The 25661-nt window shown below is 42.5% G+C and overlaps 1 protein-coding gene across 3 annotated transcripts in view; it reads right to left on the bottom strand.

Annotated features, from left to right (window-relative positions):
- Positions 1-25661, bottom strand: part of LOC137368716 (receptor-type tyrosine-protein phosphatase alpha-like) — a 315891-nt gene that overhangs the window by 149462 nt on the left and 140768 nt on the right. For 2 of the 3 annotated variants that reach the window (XM_068028891.1, XM_068028900.1), the window contains one exon: positions 8674-8700. The exons of the other annotated variant lie outside the window; for it this stretch is intronic. In XM_068028891.1, coding sequence (XP_067884992.1) covers positions 8674-8700 — 27 coding nt within the window. The remainder of the gene's footprint in view (positions 1-8673; positions 8701-25661) is intronic. 3 annotated transcript variants of the gene reach the window in all.

Below are 25661 nucleotides of genomic sequence, written 5' to 3'. Positions count from 1 at the left end.
TAGGGCTCCTTGATGTCACACTTGGTCAAAAGCTGTCTTGATATCAAGGGCAGTCATTCTCACCTCACCTCTGGAATTCAGTTCTTTTGTCCACATTTGGACCAAGACTATAATGAGGTCAGGAGCCGAGTGGTCCTGGCAGAACCCAAACTGAGAGTCAGTGAGCGGGTTACTGCTGAAAAAGTGCCGCTTGATAGCACTGTCAACAATACCTTTTTTCGCTTTACTGATGATTGACAGTCGACTAATTGGGGGTTAATTGGTCAGATTGGATTTGATCTGCTTTTCGTGGACTGGACATTTTTTACACGTTTTGGGTAGATGCCAGTGTTGTAGCTGTACTGGGACAGCTAGGCTAGATCTGGAGCACAAGTCTTCAGCATTACTGCCAGGATGTTGTCATAACCCAGAGCCTTTGCTGTGTCTAGTGCATTCAGCTGATTTTTGATACCACGTGAAGTGATTTGAATTGGCATCTGTGATGCTCGGAATCTCAGGTGGCGGAGGAGATGGATCATCCATGGCACTTCTTGCTGAAGATGGTAGCAAATGTTTCAGCCTTGTCTTTTGCACCGATGTACTGGGCTCTGCCATCATTCAGGATGGATATTATCGTGGAGCCTCCGCCTCCCATTAGTTATTTAACTGTCCACCACCATTCAAGACTGGATGTGGGTGAAACAAGGTGAGGTCTTTAAAGAAGCGTGGTGTCAGAGGAGTAGGGGGAAGAAATGAAGGTGTGATTTGGTGAAAGTGACCATACCACCACCATAACAGTTTGGATGGGCAGATGATGAAAAATATAACCAGGCAGGAAGGCTTCAGGGAGGAGCAAGGGTTCAAAAGGCATAAGCCAAGTTTTCTCAAAGTCACCTCACTGTGATCATCCACAATAAGGTCACAGATGGCAAGAACCTTGTTTGCAAGTAACCCTAGCATGGATTTGTTAACCAGCTTGATTGAGTTTTTTTGATGGGGTATCACTGATGGTCGATGAGGTTGATGTGGTGTACCTGGACTTCCAAAAGGCATTTGATAAAGTACCACATATTAGGCTTGCCAGCAAAAGTTGAAGCCTACAAAATAGAAGGGACAGTGGCAGCATGGATATGGAGTTGGCTGAGTGACAGGAAACAGAGAGTAGTGAATAATGGTTGTTTCTCAGACTGGAGGAACGTATATAGTGGGATTCCCCAGGGTTGGTCCGAGGACCACTGCTTTTCTTATATATTAATCTTACCAATTAATGACCTAGACTTGGGTGCACAGGACACAATTTAAAAATATGCAGATGACAAAACTTGGATGTATGGTAAACTGTGAGGAGGATAGTGATAGACTTCAAGAGGACATAGACAGGCTGGTGGAATGGATGGTGTTATGATCCTGTCATTTTTTTTCAGGAAGAATGCCATGTGCCTTTAAGGCTGGAAAAAGAGCTGTACTGCTTGAAGGCAGCAAGCTCTAAAGACTGAGTCAAAGAATGCATTCTCGTTGCCTTGGATACAGCCATTCGGAGACTGCAATTCAAAGGGTGCATTCTCGTTACTTTGGATACAGCCACTCAGACTGAGCATTGAGAGATACATTTGTTACAATTTAATTTTGAACTGGCATATAGTGGAAACAGCGTGTTCTAACAGAGGACACGGACAGACAGCTGTGTGTTAGCGCCTGAAAGAAGGGCTCTCAGCCCATTTAAACTGATGGAAGAGAAGTTAGCCTGTTTATTTATTATTCTCTCAAAATTCTAAAAAGTCAAGCCAAAACAGAGATCTCTGATAATTAAAATGAAGGAAGGGAAGTTAGACTGTGACAATCTTTTATCCCTCAAAAACTCTAAAGCCATATTGATTATATTGAAAGTGGTTGAGAGTTGTTGATCTACTGTAGTCACTGCTGGAAGAAAGGGGAGTTTGAAACTTCAGGTGTTGGACTGTTTTCCTTTCCTCATCAGGCCCTGGAAGATTGCGCGCGGACTTTAAATCAGAGGATTGTTCATCGGAAAGTGTAAATTTGCAAGGACTCTAATTTCTTCTATTTTTAAAAGTTGTTTATATTTTCTTAGTGTTTAAGAATTTAGTTTTTCTAATTAAACAGTTAATTTGTTGATTTAAAGACTACTGGTTTTGTTAGCCTCATGCCGGGGTTAATAGATGGTGCCATTTGGCTGGGTCTTTCTTTAATGTAGAAAGTTTAAATTATATGTTAGGTGATCTGTGAAGGGACGGGATTGAATTAACAGTGCGTTTCTCCCACCACAATCAGAATCGTATATTTTTATTAGGGGCTTTGACTGAAGCGGTCGGTCACAACAACGTGGCAGATGACATTTAATGCAGTGAAGTATGAAGTAATACAAACTAAAGGGTACAATTCTAAAGGTGGGTGCAGGATCAGAGACCTCGACACTGGGGAGACCAAATGCAAACTTGGTGACCACTTTGCGGAACACCTCCATTCGGTCCTCAACCCTGATCCCAAGTTTCCGGCTGCCTGTTATTTTAATTCTGCACTTTACTCCCACTCTGACCCCTCTGTCCTCGGCCTCCTGCAATGTCAACGTAAGATCAAAGAACAGCACCTCATCTTTCAATAAAGTACTCTACAGCCTTCCAGACTCAACATAAGAATTCAATAATCTCAGATTGTAACTTCTGCCCCCTTTTTCTTTGATGGTTCTGTTTCTTCTCTTTTTTTTGCTTCCGGATAACGGCTGTTCAAGATTCCGCCATTCACACCTCCTCTTGACCTGTATTTTGTCCCATTACCACTCCCTTTGGTCTTGCACCATTAACCCTGTCATTTAAACTTTCCTGCGTTCCACCCTATCACAGATCTTTCCTTTTATTCTTTTCCCCACCCTCTCCCCCTTCACTTGCTCAAAACATCTCTAACTTTTGACAATTCTAATGAAAGATTGGCCTGAAACATTGGCACTGTTGTTTTCTCCACAGATGCTGGCAGACCTGCTGACCATTTCCAAGCTACTATAACTATATGGCTAAAGCTTAGGGTAACAGTTACACACCTGTTCTACAGCCCTATCAATGCCAACAAAACATTAACCTTCAGCATTCCCGCAATAATGAAAAATCTACAAATCAGGCCACCTGACTTTTCCCATTATTTTAATGGAAAATCTAGTTCAGAATTCAGTCTGTGGATGTTTGGATAACTGCTTCAAATAAAAGTTAAAAACCATTACAGATATGCTTAAAACTTTACTTTCCAAACAGGAAAGGTATTATCTGCTCTACTGGAACAATGTTAGCATCCAAAAGCATATTTAAGGGGTAGGCAGTGGACTATCTGATTCTCTTTCACCTTTTCCCCCAGCTAAGGACTTGGAAATGCTGCTTTAAAGTCGCTATCAGTTCCGCCAAGTAACTAGACAGCAGATGATGTTCGAGTGCACCCTCAGATTCTCTCTGCTTTGCTGAGGACAAACGACTAAACTTTACTCACTCTTCCATCTCTTGAATATACGACACCAGAATTCTATTTCAGCTTAATTTAATTCCACACCCCCGCCGCTCCTTGCTCAACATTCTTTCCTTTTTTTTCTGTTTTTCTCCATCTTAAGTTTTTTTAAATTTTTCCTTTATTTACTGCTGTTTTACTTGATTACTAATTTCCTCTCTTCCTCCATTTCCCTGTAATTTTATTTTTGTCTATTTCTATATTTGCCTCCCTTATTCACTGCAGCATGCCTATCAACGTCCCAAGTTTCCCCCAGGCCAGGCCAGCCCAGCCCAGCTCCATAGTTTGCTGCAAAGTTATAACTGTAATATAGTAAAAGAACTTTTGAGCAATTTCAAGTGCAGCAAACCAGATAATGTGCACATCAGTTTGTACTACAGCAAGGACTTGACAGTAGATGAACTGTACCTGACTTGTAGGGAAGGTTTGTAGGGAACCTTTCTCCCCACACAATAAGGATGCAAATTTGTGGGCAGATAAATCTCACATGATCTCTTGTACTGCTAATGAAAATACATATTCTAAAAGAAATCAATAAAGGGGAATAGGAAAATAATTTCACACACATAGAATTTATTGAACCAAAACTATTACTTAGGTTGTCTAAAAACTAATGTACATCTTGGATACCAGTTGGAAATGTTAACTGGAGACCACTGGACCTAAATTCCTTAGCAACCCAAACCGGGCACAATTCCAAATGGTAGAGAGGGCTAAAGTAAAATCATATTTGGGCCTCATTAGAATAAGTCAGAAAAGTTACGGGCACCAGATACCATTACACACCTTGCCTAGCCAATTTTATCCACCAGAGGACTGGAAGGGGTGGTGGGGGTACAGTGGTCCACAGGTGTTTCGTGGAGCATGCCAAATCCACAGAATACCAACATTTTTTAAACTTTAGGCCTTTTTTGAGTGGCCTCCAGCAGTCTCTTAAAGGACCACTGGTCAGGCTTCTCAGCAACTAAAAATGCAAGTCAAAGCATGTGCATCATGCAGACCAATTTAATGATGCAGGTCTAAAATAAGCCTTATTTCACTATTGAAATGAGCTCTTACGCTCATTTCAGGTGCCCAACAGAGTCACCTAAAAGAAAGGCCACGACCAATTTAGCAATGGCCCGAAATGCCCATGTAGATCAAGGCAGCTTTCTGCCCTGCTAAATTGGTTATTGGTTATAGGTGCACCCAGTTTTGGCCCATAAATACAAACTCATCACCTTGTAAAATCTGAAAAACAGCCAGTTCAATTAATAAACTGCTTTCATAAATTTTTTATTGCAACAGTCAATCTATTAATTTGATACTATTTAGTGCTTCCTCTATATTTTCAACATTACTTTAAACTGACGCATAAAATGCAATATCCGTGCACAGCATGTGTTGCGAAATGCAAACTACATAATTCTGAAATATTCTTATTGTAATGATCGAGAATTGTAGGTTATGGTACATATGTCATGGCAAAGAACATGCAACAAAGTTTCCCAATTGCTCAAAAGATAAAGGTATTATCAGGTACATTATGGACCACTAAGTCCCAGGTTACTAAATCAGATATTTTTAGCTGAACTATTCTCTTCCTCTGGGCTAAGGAATGAGAAAAATCCTAGTCAGGATTTCTATTGGTGACTGCTTTCGGGTGAAGTTTGTCCATGTGTGTAAATAGCACATGAAGCATAAGATAAATGAAACAAATTGTAGCAATTGTCTAGTTCAAGGAATAGTTGCCTCCTTACAAATGAGGGGAAAAAAACTGCTTAAATTTTAACTAATTATTTGCTTTGCGACAAGTAAAAATAAATCCTCTCCTCTATGGCACGTGCATGTTGAATGGCATCACAAACTGATACCCCTCAGTACGTCTACTTCATTGAATCTGCTTGATAATTCAGAAGAACAGTCTTTGTGAAGGAGCCTTGAGAAATGTAATGGCAAACGCAGCAAGAAGTGCTCTGTTGAGACTGCAACTAAGGCACATTGTTCAGTGCAGAACAGGATGCTTCAGCAACACTTTTTTGAAATAAATGAAACACACTCATCCTTGTGCATTCTACTGAAAAAACACAGGCCTTTATTCAATTTATTTTTAACAAGTTAAACACTTGAAAATATCACTAACCAATGGCTGAGCCCCGATCGTCTTTGACATGATTCATATGCTGAGGCACAGAATCATTTCCCTTGACTTCGCCTCATCACCGTGTCAGTTTGACAGTGAAGCAGTGGATAGATAGATGGGAAGGGGTGGGGCTGAAAGAAAAAGCTGGAGACCAAGCACCTAGCCTCAAAATTATGGTAAGGAGGACAACCCTGAATAGATGATGCAGCACCACTTAGTAAGCTGAATTTTTAGTAATAGAGAAAAGAATTCTGCATTCAAGAATAAGGTAGTCTTCTTCAAAAGCATTTCTTTAAAACTTGAACATGACCACTGGATAGAATTGATGCTGCAATGATAATTCTGATGCTGTACAGATTTTACTATAATCAATTCAGAGTTTTGAAATCAAGTCATGGACATTAAGAACTCCTCTTAGCTCTATGAATCACTGCTGCACCAAGTTCATACCTAGCAATTTAATAGTTACTATAAAATAACATAGGTTACATATTTAGGCATAATACTGCAATCCTGGGAGTGTGACATGTGAGATTTTAATGACCAGCAGTTGTAGTTTATAAGCCATGAAGATTTAAGCATGACAATTCTTCATTTCTGGAGCGAGACATCAGAAGTATACAGGTTTCATTAGTATTACTGATCCTTCTCATTACATCCAAATAAAAAAAGTCACACCTCTACAAAGAATATGCCTCTTAACTTGTGCTAGAGACCTTGACATTCAGGCCGTGGTTTCATTAAACTACATATAACTGAGGAACCTGAAATATTAAGTCTTTGATTATGCAATGGTATTTAGGAAAACAATATATATATTACAACAAAAAGCTACAATCACTTGTTAAACATACATGCCTTAATGATCAGCAACATGGTCAAAGCAACACACAGAATGGGTCACTGAGGAGGTTATCAAAACCATTTGACAGAAGTATAGGCCTTTAAAATACAGGACAATTTACTGCTAATTATGTTTTTTTTCCAAGTGACAGATTTTCTCTGTTCCTCTTCCCCTCTTGTGAATTCATCTACATCTAGCTGGAAAACGTTTCCATGAGTGCCAGCTCCAGTACCTCAATTAATTGACCATTTTCTTGTGAGCCTTGACAGCAAAAGTCAGCATGTTTTACAACTATGGGGGATGCACAGCTGTGCTCAATCTTAATCATCAAATATCCACATATATGCAACAGGTTTTGTTGGATAATGCTCAAGGCTAGAAATGCAGAACTGTATTTCAGCTCCCTCAATGCAGACCAGGATTGATTCTGGGGTATTACTGGTCTTAAAGGCTTAGCCCCTTGATCAATAAACTTGCTTTACTGAAAGCTTCCAGGCAAAGGCATAAATCTTCTGAAGATTGCATTTTTCCTCCCACTATATTTTATTAACTACCTAATTTGGCAACATTTTCTTTCTACTGTGGGCTATTTCCAGAAAGCCCCTCAGTTACTCTTCATTACCCAAACACAAGGAAGAGAAGAAATTAATACAGCTATTCAAAGTTTAAAGCTACAACACAAAGGAGAAAGCATGGCTGTAGTGCACTGGAGCTCCAACATATTGGGCCAAACCTTGCTGAAGCATGGCATCGTGCAACATAAACCACTGGCTAGACTTTTGCCTGCAGCATTCAGCTCAAATTTTTTTGCCCTGTAACCTGCTGGAAGTGTGAACTTACAACTGTGTGGCAACTGAAACCTTAGTGAATTGTTCAAGACTGTTGATCTTGCCAATAAGGTTTAAGGATCGAGAAAGAAACCGAAAAATGGCAGAAAAGGAGGGTGAAATCGAATAAAATCAGAAACAAATTAAGAGAGAGAAAGATTGAATAAGAAAGACAAGGAAAAAAAGAAAAAAATAAGTTTAAAATAAAATCTTGAGCAGCAACTGACTATGAATGTACAGGAATGAGATTCAACAGTCTAAATTAGTCCCTTCCTGGCCCAGAGAGATTCATTGACACTGCATTAACAATAGCTAAATTGTTAATCTGGTACTTAAACTGTTAATTCTGCAGCGAGTTTAATGGACAATTAATGTACAAATCCAGTCAGTTCTTAAAAATAATGGGGAGGCTATTTGTGCGAAGCAAACTGTGGAGTAGCATAAATAAACCATCAACTTCTGAAGATTTGCACCTCAAAGTGTATCTCTTAACCCCTGAACTTGATAGCTAATTTGTATATTAATAGTATGCATCATTGACATGTTATTAATAAGATTCACCCCATTATGTCACATAAGAGTAGAATATGGATCAATAGCTTTTATTTTCGACTTCAACCATCAAGCAGGAAGAAAATATCAGTTGGCCACAAGCTAATCCTACCATGATTGTGGAAGCACCATCACCAAGAGTGCAGCAATTCAAAATGACAGCTTATCGCCAGTTTCTTGGGACAGTTAGTGATGGACAACAAATGTTGTCTTGCTAGCATCATCCACATCTCAAACAATTTTTTTGAAAAAAACTTCTGCTTAACCAAATGAATAGTTATACAGCAAAGTGGAAGAGTGGGAGAAAGTAACCAATGTCAAAAGTCTCTTCCAGAGAAAGCAAACAGCTTGACAGAGGGGACGAGAAAGAAGAAAATATCTAAATACACTAAATTTTGAGTTTGCACTCATAAGGTCTTCCCCACCACCTCGGTCAAGAGTTGATCTTTTTAAGTTATGCCTTTCAAAGTTAACACATTAATAAAAGCATAGACAATCTGTTGACATACAGTTAAGACTTAAGATTCCAGTAAATGATAAAAAAAAATCCGATGTGGTAAAGTAAACCTTGAAGTGAAGTCAGCTAAGTCTTGCTCTTGTGATTTTTAAATGCATGTCCAAGAAAGGAAAAGAAGTCTGCGGCTAGCTTCCCAAAATTTATATTTTGGAATGGAAGAAGTTCTTGTTTGGTCACATTGAACAAAAAAAGGCCTATACTGTGTCATACAGTGAGAAGTTGATGATTGCCAAGAAAATAAGAGATGATCTGGACAGTGCAGCATTGACAATGATGTGGCACAATACACTATTTTAAGGAAAGCAAGCAACAAAAAAAGAAAACTCACCTTTTCCACCCCTTGAATCGGGTCTGCCTGTACAACAATAGTGCACAATTAATAGCTGCCTGAGATACTGATTTCAGTATATAGTGATGGTCATAGTGACTGCTTATAAAATGCAACACTTTTGAGGGGAAGCACATTTTTAAGTTGAAGTTTATATGATGCAAGCCTCAGATTTGTCTCAGACAACACCCTGTAATATTAGCTGTACAAATTTTTCTGTATAAGTTTACAGATCTAAGCAAATTCCTCTTACAGCGAGGGAAATAATGCAAAGCAGTAGTGTAATGAACATACATACTGTCAAAAAATACGAGTAATATAATTACAGAATCATAGAATGACAGGTGACAGTATTTCGGCTATTCGTGCTAGCTCTTTAGTAGAGTTATCTAATTAATCCCGTTTACCCATTCTTTATCTAATCTGTAAAATTTTCAGTTCAAGCACTTATCCAATTCTCTTGTCAATGTTAGTACTGAAACTGCTTCCAAGCAGTCTATTCAAAATCACAACAACTCTCAGTGTAAATAGGTTTCCTCATCTCACCTCTGGTTCTTTAGCTAATCACCTTAAATCTTAATCCTTTGGTTACTGGTCCTTCTGTTAGTGAAAACAACTGTCAAAAAAATCTTTGAGTGGTACATTTACTCTATCAAAACCATTCATGATTTTGAATGCCTCTATCAAATCAGTTCTTAATCTTCTAATATTCTAAGAGGAGGAGAATTACTGACAGTCACAACAATGCACCATTTATAGTGAGACATTACATTGCACAGTTTATACCTTCAACGTTCATGAACCCACGTCAGTGATCAGTAAAAGACCAACAATCGACAGCTAATAATGAATATTATTATTCAGGTTTGGATTTAGTAGGATTGAAAACCATTAAAATCTTGGACTGGATGAATTGGGTCTATTGTGTGATATTTGTTCTTAAAATCAAAGATAAAATTTCCCATCAGGGGAACAGTAGCATAGTGGTAATGTTACTCAAGGCGTAATCCAGAGGTATGGACGAATGCCCTGAACAGGAGGTCAAACCATGGCACCTTGGGGAATTTAAATTTAAACATAGCAACATAGAAAATAGGAGGTGTAGGCCATTCAGCCCTTCGAGCCTGCTCCGTCATTCATTATGATCATGGCTGATCATCCAACTCAGTAACCTGTTCCCGCTTTCGCCCCATACCCTTTGATCCCTTTAGACCCAAGAGCTATATCTAAATCCTTCTTAAAAATATACAATGTTTTGGCCTCAACTGCTTTCTGTGGTCGCGAATTCTACAAGCTCACCACTCTCTGGGTGAAGAAATTTCTCCTCATCTCAGTCCTGAAAGGTTTACCTCGTATCCTTAGACTATGACCCCTGGTTCTGGATTCACCCACCTTCAGCAACATCCTTCCTGCATTTACCCTGTCAAGTCCTGTTCGAATTTTATAGGTTTCTATGAGATACTCCCTCACTATTCTGAACTCCAGCGAATATAATTCTGACTCAATCTCTCCTTATACCAGTCCTGCAATCAAGAATAATAAGCTAGTCTCAATTGGTGCAAAAATTCACCTTGTTTACTAACTTCCTAGAGGGAAGGAAATCTGCCATCCTTAACCTACATGTGACATCAGTAATGTGGTTGACTCTTAACTGCTCTTTGAAATGGCCTAGTTGTACTCAGTTGTATCAAACTGCTACAGAAAAGTTGAGTAACAACAAAACCGAACAGAACACCTGGCATCGATCTAGGCACTGGACATGACCAAGACAAACCCAGACAAATCGACCCTGCAAAGTCCTCCTCATTAACATTTAGAGTCATAGAGTTATACAGCACAGAAACAGGTCCTTCGGCCCATCGTGTCTGTGCTGGCCATACAGCACCCAACTATTTTAATCCCATATTCCTGCACTTGGCCTGTAGCCCTGTATGCTATGGCGTTTCAAGTGCTCACTAAATACTTCTAAAATGTTGTAAGGGTTCCTGCCTCCACCACCTCTTCAGGCAGTGCGTTCCAGACTCCAACCATCCTCTGGGTGAAAAAAATGTTTCCTCAAATCTCCCCTAAACCTCCTGCCCCTTACCCTAAAATCTATGCCCCCTGGTTATTGACCCCTCCGCTAAGGGAAAAAGTTTCTTCCTATCTAACCTATCAATGCCCTTCATAATCTTGCACACCTCAATCATGTCCCCCCTCAGCCTTCTCTGCTCTAAGGAAAACAACCCTAGCCGACATATCTGCTCCTCTATCTCTTCTTGACTGCTTGGACGCCTATAGTAGACACCCAGTCAAGTGATTGCCCCCTTTTTGTTTTTAAGTCCTACCCAAATGGCCTCATTTGAGGAACCTTCTAAGATGTCATCCCTCCTTACTGCAGTAATTGACTCCTTGATCAACAATGCAATGCCACCTCCTCTTTTATCCCCTACCCTGTCGCGCTTGAAGATTCTATACCCTGGAATATTGAGCTGCCAGTCCTGTCCCTCCCTCAACCATGTCTCTGTGATAGCAATATCAAAATCCCATGTGCTAATCAACGCCCTCAATTCATCTGCCTTACTAGTAAGACTCCTTGCATTGAAATAGATGCAATCCAACCTTGCATTTTCCCCTGTGCCTTACCAGGTCTGTATTTGTAGGATACCAAAATTGGGAAAGCTGTTCCACAGACTCGTAAAGCAGCAGTCTGAGAGTGTCACACACTCAGAATCATAACTTGCAATCAATGTCCCAGACTCCACCATAACCACCCCATGTCCTGTCCCACCAGCAGGACAGGCCCACCAAAGGTGGCGGCAAAGTTGTAAGGGAGTGGTCCTAAGAGCCCTCAACATTGACTCCGCATCCCATTAAGTTTCATGACATGCTGCTTACTACCAAACGCTCTCCCACAAATGGTGAATCAGTGCTTCTCCATGTTGAACACCACTTTGAAAAAGCACTGAGGGAAGGAAAGGCACAGAATGTACTCTGGGAGCAGGACTTCAATTTTCATCATCAACAGTGGCTCGGCAGCACCATCACTGACAGAGCCCTGAAGGACATCTCTGTCAGACTGGATCTGGTGGTGAGACAATCAACACAATGGAAAAACCTACCTGACCTTGCCGTCACCAATCTACCCATCTCAGATGCATCTATCCATAATAGCACTGGGAGGCGTAACCACCGCACAGTCCTTGTGGAAACGAAGACCCATCTTCACACTGATGGCGCGCTCAATCGTGTTGTGTGACACTAACACCAAGCTAAATGGGACAGTTTCAGAACAGATCTTGCAGCTCAAAACTGGGCACCAATAAGTCACTGTGGGCCATCTGCAGCCTGTCACCTCCTGGCCTGGTATATCCCTCACTTTGACAACACCTTCTAAACCCACAACTTCTATCACCTAGAAGGACAAGGGCAGCAGGTGCATGGGAACACCACCACCTTCAAGTTCCCCTCCAAGCCACACTCCACCCTGTCATGGAACTATATCGCCGTTACTTCACTGTTGCTGGGTCAAAATCCTGGAACTCCCTTCTTAACAGCACTGTGAGTGTTCCTACCCCACACGGACTGCAGTGGTTCAAGAAAGCAGCTAACCACCACCTTTTCAAGGGCAATTAGGAATGGGCAATAAACCATGGCCGAGCCAGCGACGCCCACATCCCATGAATGAATTTTAAAAAAGGCCTACAGACCACGCTCTCATAATGATCATGCGAAGAAGTTAAATTCAAGGTACTGGTTTAAAAATATTTAAAAACTATGGTGCACAGTTTTTTTTACTGTAACAGGATACAATCAGAAGCATGTAACAGGGAAAGAAACATACTGAAGTCAGATACTTGCTGACACAAGAAAAGGCCTTGGAGAGTTACTAGGACACCTACAGACAATCTACACCTATGTATTTGCAGAGTTCATTAGTTCAAGCTGTGAGAAGGAAATAAAATCCCCTGGTCTACCTAATTGGGTTTACAGCTCTCTAGCCAGGAGCACTTGAAATTAGTTTCTGCTGCTATCCACTAAACACCAGTTAACGTTATTGTATGGCTCACAGTACATAGTAAAGCATAAAAGTCAGCTCTCTGATGGAGAGAGAGCAAAAACCTCCTTTCTGAGAAATTGTTAGTTATTTTTTAAGGAAGACTTATATGAAATGACTGGACAGTTAATCAACTAAATTAGCTTTCCACATACAGCACATAAATGTTCAAGAGACAAAGGCTGCCAATACGATTCATTTACACAGATGCATAGTACTTGTCAGAAATGAAAAATTTCATTCTATGAAATTTAAGGCATTAAATATGGCGCCAAAACACGAAGTCAGGGGTGCACCAGCAGGGGCTGAACTTTGGAGACGGTAAAGGATTTGGGAAACACATTATGCCATTTAAACTGTGGAGCATCTGCATAAAGATGCCACAGTTATTAACGTCAGAATAAATTTTAGCTAAGATACTGCACAGACACACAGCATATCCTCATTCCTCTTTGGCCTCCTTGTCTCGACAGACAATTGGTAAGCGCCTGGAGGTGGTCAGTGGAGCAGCATCTGGAGTGGCTAAAAGGCCAATTCTAGACAAGACTCTTCCACAGGTGCTGCAGATAAAACTGGTCGTCAGGGCTGTTATACATTCGCTCTCTCATTACGCTCCTGACTTTTTTCCTGCCAACTGCAAAGTCTCTTCAACTCGCCACTCTTTAGCCCCGCCTTTATGGCTGTCCGCGAACTCTGGCGATCACTGGCAACTGACTCCCACGACTTGTGGTCAATGTCACAGGACTTCATGTCGCCTTTGCAGACATCTTTAAAGCAGAGGCATGGACGGCCGGTGGGTCTGATACCAGTGACGAGCACGTTGTACAACGCATCCTTGGGGATCCTGCCATCTTCCATGCAGCTCACATGGCCAAGCCATCTCAAGCGCCGCTGGCTCAGTAGGGTATATATGCTGGGGATGCTGGCCACCTTGAAGACTTCTGCGTTGGAGATACGGTCCTGCCACCTGATGCCAAGGATTCTCCGGAGGCAGCGAAGATGGAATGAGTTGAGACGTTGCTCTTGGCTGACACACGGTGTCCAGGCCTCGCTGCCGTTGAGCAAGGTATTGAGGACACAGGCTTGATACACTCGGACTTTTGTGTTCCGTGTCAGTGTGCCATTTTCCCACACCCTCTTGGCCAGTCTGGACATAGCAGCGGACGACTTTCCCATGCGCTTGTTGATTTCTGTATCGAGAGACAGGTTACGGTTGAGCCTAGGTAGGTGAACTCTTGAACCACTTCCAGAGCGTGGTCACTGATATTGATGGATGGAGCATTTCTGACATCCTGTCCCATGATGTTCGTTTTCTTGAACTGATGGTTAGGCCAAATTCGTTGCAGGCAGCTGCAATCCTGTCAATGAGTCTCTGCAGACACTCTTCTGTGTGCGATGTTAATGCAGCATCATCAGCAAAGAGGAGTTCCCTGATGAGGACTTTCCGTACTTTGGTCTTTGCTCTAAGACAGGCAAGGTTGAACAACCTGCCATCTGATATTGTGTGGAGGAAAATTCCTTCTTCTGAAGATTTGAACGCATGTGAGAGCAGCAGTGAGAAGATCCCAGTGTGGGTGCGAGAACACAGCCCTGTTTCACACCACTCAGGAAAGGGGTCTGATGAATTGCGCCTTTCATAGTGTCATGGAATGAGGTGGTGATACTTAGTAGCTTTGGTGGACATCCGATCTTTGCTAGTAGTCTGAAGAGACCATGCCTGCTGACGAGGTCAAAGGCTTTGGTGAGATCAATGAAAGCAACATAGAGGGGCATCAGTTGTTCAGGCATTTCTCCTGTAGCTGGCGAAGAGAGAACAGCATGTCAATGGTGGATCTCTCTGTTCAAAAGCTGCACTGTGCCTCAGGGAAGACACGCTCAGCCAGCTTTTGGAGTCTGTTTAAAACGACTCGAGCAAAGACTTCCCCTACTATGCTGAGCAGGGAGGTTCCACGGTAGTTGCTGCAGTTACCGCGGTCACCCTTGTTCTTATAGAGGGTGATGATATTATCATTGCGCATGTCCTGTGGTACTGCTCCCTCATCCCAGCACAGACAAAGCAGTTCATGGAGTGCTGAGAGTATAGCAGGCTTGGCACTCTTGATTATTTCAGGGGTAATGCTGTCCTTTCCAGGGGCTTTCCCGCTGGCTAGAGAATCAATGGCATCACTGAGTTCGGATTTTGTTGGCTGTACGTCCAGCTCATCCATAACTGGCAGAGACTGGGCGACATTGAGGGCGGTATCAGTGGCATTTTCCCTGGAGTACAGTTCTAGGTAGTGCTCCACCCAGCAGTCCATTTGCTTGTGTTGGTCAGTGATCATTTCCCCTGATTTAGACTTGAGCGGGGGGGGGGGGGGGGGGGGCGCTATTCTTGATAGTTGGCCCAAAAGCTCTCTTAATGCCATCATACATTCCTCTGATGTCTCCGGTATCGGAGGCCAGCTAAATACGATTGCATAGGTGTTGCCAGTAGTCATTTGCACAACGCCTGGCTGTTCTTCGTGCAGCGCTTCTGGCTACTTTAAGAGCTACGGATGTTAACTCACTGGGAGCTTTCTTGTAGTTCAACAGTGCAGTGCGCTTAGCGGCTATGACAGGTTCCAGCTCTTCAAAATGAGATCGAAACCAGTCTGCATTCTGCTTTTCACGTTTGCCAAAGGTGGTCAGTGCTGAGTCATAGATGGCGTCTCTGATGTGGGCCCACTTTGTCTCTGCATCCACTGCAGCAGTGTTTTGAAGAGCTTTTTCAAGTGAATTTAGAAACATATGTAACAGCTGTGGATAAGAAATTCTGTTCGTGTTGATGTGCGGGCGGCCCTTCTGCTTGGAGTGATGTAGCTTCTCGGGTTTGAGTCTAACTTTGCTGCACACCAGGGAGTGGTCGGTGTCGCAGTCCACGCTGTGGAAGCTGCGTGTGATTTGGACACTGTTTAAAGAGGCTCGCCTTGTGACGATGAGGTCCAGCTGATGCCAACGCCATGATCTTGCGTGTCTCCATGAAACCTGGTGACAGGGTTTAGTATGAAAGAATGAGTTGGTGATGCAGAGGTTATGATAGGTACACAACTCAAGCAGTCTCTGTCCATTGTCATTCCTCCTTCCAATGCCATAGCGCCCAAGGCAGGAGGGCCATGAGTCATGGTCAGCCCCAACCCTGGCGTTAAAATTCCCCAGCAGGAACAAATGTTCGATATTAGGAATGCTACTAATGATATTATGGGGTTCCTCATAGAACTGGTGTTTAACTTGAGGTGAGGAGCAGAGTGTTGGAGCACAGATGCTGAGCAGGTGTACTGGACCAGAGGCGGTGAGCAGTCGGATGGACAGTATGCGTTCCGAGCTATTTGAAGGTGGCTCTTCATGCTGAGCAAAGAGTTTCTGATGGCGAAGCCCACTCCATGCTGTCTTGGTTCTTCAGGATCCCTACCGTGCCAGTCGAAGGTGCAGTCTTGCTCTCTTAGAGATCCGCTCGTAGGGAGACGTGTCTCCTGAAGTGCTATGTCCACATCGAGTCTACTGAGCTCGTCGTTAATGATGGCGGTCTTCCGAGAGGCTTGATTTATGTAAGGTCTTCCGACAGGCCAGGACACACAGTCCTGAAGTTCCAGCTTCCAAAACGAAGGGCTGGTACCTTCTTTCCTTTTTTTGTCATACTGTTTGCTGAGGTGTTACAGTCCATTTGTCAGGCAATGACCCTGAGCTCCAAGCACCCATTGGAGCAGGTGGACTGTGGCGGGTCAGAATCTTTCTGACCAGGGACTGCCCGGTTTGAGGCGGACAGTAGATGTCCAGTGACATGCGATGACCTCTCCCACCGACAAAGGCAACCCGTGGCGCCCAATCTCTATGCCAATTGAGCTGGACTTATAACGCCTAACTGCTGCCTTCCGTGTTGTTTTGGTCGCTGTGAGGAGACTATGGAGTGACCTCTCCATGGCGCATGCCTGGGCAGAACGTATGGAGGTTGTGAGTTACCCAAGCGCCAAAACTCCCCTCTCGGCCTTCCGAGTAGGGTCCAAAGAAGTGCAGAGCACGACGTTTGGCACCAGTATGGTTGCAGGAACTACCAGAAACATGCCAAAGGTGACACATGACTGCCTTAGGGGTTCCACTCCAGATTTTGTGTTAGGGTTTACTCCCTTAGCCTTGGTCTCTCCCGAGACGCCCACAAGGCAGTGGGGTTACAGCATATCCACACAGTGCAATTCTGTGAAAATTGTTTGCCCTTCATAGAAATTAATAAGAACATTACAACATAAGAAATAGGAGCAGGAGTAGGCTATTTGTCCCCTCATGCCTGCCCCACCATTCAATACGTTCATGGCTGATCTGTCCCAGGCCTCAACTTCTCTTTCGGGCCTGCTTCACATAATCCTCGACTCCCCAAGATTTCAAAAATCTTATCTACCTCCACCTTAAATACATTTAGTGATCTAGCCTCCATAACTCTGAGGTAGAGAATTCCAGAGATTCGCCACACTCAGAGAAGAAATTCCTCTGCATCTCAGTTTTAAATGTGTGATCCCTTATTCTGTAACTATGTCCCCTAGTTCAAGATTCCCCCACCAGTGGAAACATATTCTCAACATCTACCCTGTCAAGCCCCTTAGAATCTTGTATGTTTCAATAAGATCACCTCTCATTCTTCTAAACTCCAATGAATAAAGGCCTAACCTGTTCAGCCATTCTTGATAAAACAACCCCTTCATCCCACGAATCAGCCGAGAACCTTTTCTGAACTGCCTCCAATGCTAGCATATCCATCCTTATATACGGGGACCAAAACTGTACGCAATACTACAGGTGTGGCCTCACCAAAGCCCTGTACAGTTGGCACTAGACTTCCCTATTTTAAAACTCTAACCCCCTAGCAATAAAGGCCAAAATTCCATATGTCTTCCTAATTACTTGCTGCACCTGCATACTAACTTTTTGCGTTTCATGTACAAGAACACCCAGATCCCTCTGTACTGCAGTATTTTGTAGTCTTTCTCCATCTAAAAATAATCTGCCTTTTTATTCTTCCTACCAAAGTGGATGGCCTCACATTTTCCCACATTGAACTCCATCTGCCAAGTTTTTGTCCACTCGCTTAACCTATCTATATCCCTTTGCAGATTCTTTGTGTCCTCATCACAACATGCCTTCCCATCTATTTTTGTATCGACAGCAAATTTGGATACACTACACTCTGTCCCTTCCTCCAAGTCATCAATATAGATGGTAAACAGTTGAGGCCCTAGGATCAATCCTTGCGGTACCCCACTAGTTACAGTTTTCCAACCTGAAAAAGACCCATTAATCCCGACTCTCTACTTTCTATGTGTTCGCCAATCATCAATCCATGCCAACATATTACCCCCAATACCCTGAGCTCCTATCTTGTGCAATAACCTTTTATGTGGCACCTTATCAAACGCCTTCTGAAAATCCAAAAACACTACATCAACCGGTTCCCCTTTATCCACTCTGCTTGTTATATCCTCAAAGAACTCTAACAAATTTGTCAAACATGATTTTCTTTTCATAAAACCATGTTGACTCTGTTTGATTGCATTATGCTTTTCTAAATGTCCTTTTTCTTCCTTAATAATACTCTAGCATTTTCCCAATGACATATGTTAAGCTAACTGATCTATAGTTTCCTGCTTTCTGTCTCCCTCTTTTCTTGAATAGGGGCATCATATTAGCAGTTTTCCAATCCGCTGGTACCCTACCGGAATCCAGTGAATTTTGGTATATTACAACCGCTGGCTCCACTATCTCTGCAGCCACTTCTTTAAAAACCCTTGGATGCAGGCGATCAGGTCCTGACAACCTGTCTGCCTTTAGTCCCATCAGCTTGTCAAGCACCTTTTCCCTCGTGATAGAGATTGTTATAAACTCCTCCCTCCCATTTACACCTTTCTCATCTATTATTGTTAGGATGTTTATACTGTCCTCCAATGCAAAATATTGGTTTAAATTATCTGCCATTTCCCTGTTCACCATTATTAATTCCCCAGTCTCATCCTCTAAGGGTCCCACACTTACTTTAGCTGCTCTCTTCCTTTTTATATACCCATAGAAGCTCTTACTGTTTGTTTTCATATTTCTTGCCAATTTACTCCCTCTATATTAGTTTTTTTAGTCATCCACTGCTAGTTTCTAAAAAATTCACAATCCTCTGGCCTACCACTAGCTTTTGCCGCTTTGTAGCCCTTTGTTCTTGATTTGATACTCTCCTTAACTTCCTTTGTTATCCACGGGTGGTTCCTCGTTCTCATCGAGTCCTTCCTTCTGACCGGAATAAATGTTTGCTGAATGTTATGAAATATCTGCTTACACGTCTGCCACTGCTCATCTACTGACTTTCTCTGTAGTCTATTTTCCCAGCCCACTTTCACAACTTTCTTCATACCTCTGTAATTGCCCTGGTTTAAGTTGAAGACACTGGTTTGAGACCCTCAAACTGAATTTGAAATTCTACCATGTTATGATCGCTTCCCCCTAGAGGATCCTTAACTACAAGATCTCTTATTAATCTTACCTCATTACACATTACCAAATCTAAAGTAGCCTGTTCCTGAGTTGGCTCTGCAACATATTGTTCGAAGAATCAATCCCTGATGCACTCAACAAATTCATCTTCTATGTTACCCATGCAAATTTGATTTGTCCAGTCTATATGCAGATTAAAATCACCCATGATAATTGTAGTGCTCTTCTTACACACCTCCAGTATTTCCTGATTAATACTTTGTCCTAGAGAGAGGCAACTCCTCAGGAGCCTATAGGCCACTCCCACCTGTGATTTCTTTCCCTTGTTATTCCTTATTTCCACCCAAACTGATTCTACATCACGATCTATTACACCTATATCATTACTCACAACTGCACTCATCCCTTCCTTTATTAACAAAGCTCCCCCACCTCCCTTTTCTTTCTGCCTATTCTTCCGGAACGCCGAATATCCTTGAACATTGAGTTTCCAGTCCTGGTCAACCCGCAACCACGTCTGTGATAGCTATCAAATCTTATTCATTTATTTCTACTTGTGCCATCAGCTCATCTATCTTGTTACAAATGCTGCGTGCATTCAGATAAAGAGCCTTAAGCTCTGACTTTTTAACCTATTCTGGTTCTAATTTCTGCTGTACTCTCATGCTTGTATTCTCTAGTCCCTTCCTGTCATACTCTGATTAATGTATGCCCCTTCACTACACTGCACCTCTGCTCTCTCGTTACTTTTTGACTTTTTAAACTTCCCTTCAATTGAACCCTCCCCCCACTATTTAGTTTAAAGCCTCATCTACAACCCTAGTTATACAATTCACCAGGACACTGGTCCCAGCATGGTTCAAGTGAAGCCCATCCCAACGGAACAGCCCTCTCTCTCTCTCTCTCTCTCTCTCCAGTACTGGTGCCCGTGTCCCATGAATCTGAACCCATTTCTCCCACACCAATCTCTGAACCACGCATTTACCTCTCTAATCTTATCAACCCCATACCAATTTGCAGGTGGCTCAGGTAGTAATCTGGAGATTATTACCTTCGAGATTCTGCTTTTTAATTTCGCCCCAAGCTGCTCATAATCCCTCAGCAGAACCTCTTTCCTAGTCCTACCTATGTCGTTGGTACCTATGTGTACCACGACAAATGGATCCTTCTCCTCCCACTCCAAGTTCCTCTCTAGCCCAGAAGAGATGTCCTTAACCTTGGCACCAGGTAGGCAACACAGCCTTCGGGACTTTCTATCTTTGTTGCACAGAACAGTATCTATTCCCCTAACTATGCTATCCCCTATCACTACTAGATTTCTCCTTTCTCCCCCCATTTGAATGGCGCTGTGAACCACAGTGCTGTGGTCAGTTCGCTCATCCTCCCTGCAGTCTGTGCCCTCGTCCACTCTGGGAGCAAGAATCTCGTACCTGTTGGATAAGGGCACTGACTGAGGTTCCTCCAAAGCTAAATTCTGGATCCCCATACCTGTCATGCCCTCCTGTCCCTGACCACAGTCCAAATTTGATGCAATTAATCTAAGGGGGGGTGACTGTCTCCTGAAACACTATCCAGGTAACTCTTGCCCTCCCTGATGTGTCGCAGTGTCCGCAGCTCGGACTCCAGCTCATCAATTCTGAGCCAAAGGTCCTCGAGCTGCCAACACTTGCTGCAGATGTGGTCACCGTGGATCGCACTGGCGTCCACCAGCTCCCACATACTACAGCTGCAACACATCACCTGCCCAGCCATCTCTATTCTATTTAAATAATTAATCTCAATATTTAAAATAAATGAATTATTGAAGTGTAGTCTTAACTTGTAATGACGTCTCCTGATTTAAATCACTTGGCCAAAGCAAAAAAAGAGACACGGAAGAAATACCCACCAATCACTTACCAGCACTCCTGTGACATCACACTTAAATTTTTGTTGGTCGAGCAGGTCCATTGTTCCCGCTCTCATCGCTTCTGTGTTCTCTCTCTCGCTGGTCTCCGACTCTGTTCCTTTTGGCGCACTTTTTAAAGCTCTACTCCCGCCGTGTTGTCTCTCCCTCTCTCTCGGACTCTGTTCCTGTTGGCGCACTTTTAAAACTGTGCTCCCGCTCTGTTTTTTCTCGCTCTCGCTGGTCTCCAACTCTGTTTCTTCTGGCATGCTTTTAAAGCTCTGCTCCCACTGTGTTTCCTCTCCCTCGCTCTGGTCTCCAATTAAAATATTTCTTACAAAAACAAAAACTTAAATGTTAGATAGGAATAAATATAATGAAGCATTGTTGGAAAATCAGAAAACTGGGTTTGAACATTTTAGAGAAAAACATCTGACTCAAAAGGCCTCAATTCTAACACACGTAACTGTACTGCCATGTTGCTAACAACTTCTGGTTTAAAGGTGGCACTCGTGTATTGTCTCAAACAGTGGAAGCAATTCCAGTGAATTAATAATTTTCTCAAACATTATTTGGAACACATGCAGAATATTGTTGTCTTCACTTCCAGTTCTCATAATTGAGTAAAACAACACACTTCAAAACTGTGATTCACAAAATTTAAAAAAGAACCATCATCAGGTATTAGGACAGGTTGGTCACAGATGCAGGCTTTAAGCAGCAGCTAAAAGGTGAGAAAGGTAGAGAATGGAAAAGATTTAGGCAGGGAATTCTAAAGCTTAGGGCTTCAGGAGCTGAAGGCATGGCTGCCAATGGTGGGGTGGATAAAAAATCAGATATGCACAAGCGGCCAGAATTGGAGAAGTCCAGGTCAGGAAAGCGAGGCCATGGAGTGATTTGAAAGATGACAATTTTAAAATCAAGGCTAAGGAACAAATTTTGCGGAGGGGAAGCAACTGGGATGTTTATATTAAAAGTACGATATAATAAATGTAAATTGTGGTAAGGCCATTTTACCAAACACGCCTAAAATAAAAGCAAAATACTGCAGATGCTGGAAATCTGAAATAAAAACTAGAAATACTGGAAATAAACGCAAAAAGCCAGACCTGCTGAATATTTCCAGCATTTCTTGTTTTGATTACCAGACATGCCTGCTCGTTTCTGGTGGAGCCCAACATTACCTTTCCAATTCTCCTCTCTTTCTGTAACCCATTTGTAGCATATACTACGGTGGTGTAGTGATATTGTCACTGGACTCGTAACCCAGAGACCCAGAGTATTCCCCTGGGGACATGGGTTCGAATCCCACCATGGCAGAAGGTGAAATACGAATTCAATTGGTGAAAAAAAATCTGAAATTAGAAATCTAGTCTAATGATGACCATGAAATCATTGTCGATTGTCGCAAAAACCCATCTGCTTCACTACTGTCCTTTAGGGAAGGAAATCTGCTGTCCTTACCTGGTCTAGCCTACATGTGACTCCAGACCCACAGCAATGTGGTTGATTCTTAAAATGTCCTCTGAAATGGCCAAGCAAGCCATTCAGTTGAACCAAACCACTAAAACGTCATTAAGGAATGAATCTGGACAGACCATCTGGCATCAACCGAGGCAACGACAAAGCAAACCCAGCCCCATCAACCCTGCAAAGTCTTCCTTACTAACATCTGGGGGCTTGTGACAAAATTGAGAGAGCAGTCTCACAGGGGGGGTGGTGGGCAGTGGGCAGGGGAAAGGGAAGAAACTTGCATTTATATACTGCCTTTCACAATCTCAGGATGTGCCATAGCAGTTCACCTCCAGTTATGTCTTTTTGGTGTAATCGCTATGGTAATATCAGTACTGCACTGAAGTACCCAGCTGAATTATGTGCTCAAGTGACTGGAATGGGCTTGAATCCATAACCTTTTGACTCAGAGGTGAGACGTCCAAGATCACTAAATACAAGGTATACTCTGGGATCAGTGGTTGTTACAAAACAATCCATAGACAACCAAATTATTTTGTCTACAGCAAATACAGCAGAAAATAAAAACAAATGCTGGAAATACTCAGTGGAAAATAACTATGCTGTGATATGAGCTGTTTAGATGTCTTTCATGTTGATTTATTATATTACAAATCTTGTATATAGCACACGTTGTGTGCTGCATGTACTTCCTGCAACACGATTTAATATGATCTACTTGAAAGGCTTAATTAACTTACCCATGTATTTAACTCACATCCCACTGAAGGGTCCCAGATCTGCCTCTAAGGCTGGTGCGATGATGGTGCAATCTTCACAGCACCACTGCCTCAATTCAGCGTAACCAAGCCTGTCACCCAACGGTTCCACTTTGCTGCCTCCATTGCTGTCCCGATACTGATCCACGAGGCACCACTTTTGTACCTCCTATTTTCCTAAGATGGCCTTTTCTCCCCCTACCTACCATGACCTGCCATTGTTTCCACATACCCTGACCAAACCTCCCCTCACACTGCTCGACAACCATCGTATTTCTGGCCCTGACAGACATGTTTGAGGGCTTTTATTATAGGTCAGGATCAGGGGCAGGGGTTTTGCAGAGACTGAGCTGGAGAAGCCAATATTATTTTAATAATATACAGTGCTCTGTCTTCATGCCGTTGTCACAAAGCAGCTTTGCCTTCTCACCACTCCCTCTCACTCTTCTCAGTTTGAGTGTTTAAGTCTTACTGCATTCACTGATTCTTGTCCATGCCTTTCTTCCAATCCCGCGCTATCCTGCTGTCGCTATGACCTTCACCCAAAGCAACCATGTCTAGTTCCCTCATCGTGACAAAAGTCCCCATCACTAAATTCTCAGGCATAACTTCGTAAAAGTTCTCTTAAGCGCTTTTTAAGTTTTAAAATGTTCAATAAATGCTTTATAGCTACATCCCAGATTATTGCATAACTGAGACTGTCACACTCATAACTCCTAACATATCCTTTTATATATTCCCATATCCAGCCCAATGTTACCACTCAAATCAGCTGCACCACAGCAACCCCTTTTTCACCATTTCTGTACTCCAAACACATGACACCCAGACCCTTTAAGCTCCTCTGCTGCTCTCACACCCATCAAATCCCTATTATATCTGGACCACCCTCCCAAAAGTACCAAAACCACACCACTCTTGTCCCCCACCCCCATTCCGCATGCTTTCCCCCTATCTGCATAACCTCCGTACTATCTTCTTGCGGATTTTTAAAAAACAAGATATAAAATGTACATAGTGATAAACGTCATCATCAAGGCCACTGACTCAATTTCAGCAAAATGTGGACATCATAATTTTTTTTCAATGTATTCAAAGGAAGTGGGTGTTGCTGGCAAGGCCAGTATTTATTGCCCATCCTAACTGCCCTTAACTGATTGATTTGCCAAGCCATTTCAAAGAGCAGTTAAGGGGCAACCACAAGCTAAGAACATAAGAAACAGGAGCAGGAGTTGGCCATTCAGTCCTTTGAGCCTGCTCTGCCATTCAATAAGATCATGGCTGATCTGATCTTGGCCATAATTCCACTTTCCAGCCTGTGCCCCATACCCTCTGACTCCCCAAGAGCTCAAAAATTTGTCCATCTCAATCTTGAACATATTCAATGACTCAGCTGCCACAGCTCTCTGGGGTAGAGAATTGTAAAGATTGATGACCCATTGAGACAAGAAATTCCGCCTTCTTAAATGGGAGACCCCTTATTCTGAAGCTATGGCCCCTAGTTCTAGATTCCCCCAAGAGGGGAACATCCTCTCAACATCTACCTTGTCAAGTCCCCTCAGGATCTTATATGTTTCAATGAGATCACCTCTCATTCTTCTAAACTCCAATGTGTATAGGCCAACCTGTTCAACCTTTCCTCATGAGACAACTCCTTCATCCCAGGAATCAACCTAGTGAAACTTCTCTGGACTACCTCTAATGTAAGTATATCCCTCCATAAATAAGTAGATGATTAGTTTTTCTTCAGCCAGCTCAGACACGATGGGCTGAATGGCCTCCTTCTGTGCCGTAACTTTTCTATGGTAAGACCAAAACTATACAGTACTCTAGATGTGGTCTCACCAACACCCTGTACAGTTGTAGCAAGACTTCTATTTTTATACTCCATCCCCCTTGGTAATGTAAATGATCCTCATTACTCATATAGTTTATTCCAGATTTATTTATTTTTTTAAAACAGAATTTAAATTCCCCAGCTGCTGTGGTGGAACTTGAACTCCTGTCTTCATCATTAGCCCAGTTAACCATTATACTACTGCTCCTTATAACACTCCCATCACAACTTACAATAAAAAAATTCCACTTATTCAATCACCATAATCCACCATATTTTACAAAGCATGAAACAGCATATTTAGTGAAAGACTACGAGCAACGCCATGGATTAAATAAATGAGCATTTCCACTAAAACAGGGAGTTTTAGATAAACACACTTGTTACACAATGTTCCATGGTCTAATTGTGGGGCCTTCATTTAGTTTTACTAACAAGACTTAACACTGCATACAATGAAATGCACATTGCATGATCCCATCAGACACCTTTTCAGACTTCTAGATGAATTTAACGTTA

Source organism: Heterodontus francisci, chromosome 1, assembly GCF_036365525.1.
Source record: "Heterodontus francisci isolate sHetFra1 chromosome 1, sHetFra1.hap1, whole genome shotgun sequence".
In the NCBI taxonomy this organism is placed as follows: Eukaryota; Metazoa; Chordata; class Chondrichthyes; order Heterodontiformes; family Heterodontidae; genus Heterodontus; species Heterodontus francisci.
This window is presented reverse-complemented; position numbering and strand designations above follow the sequence as displayed.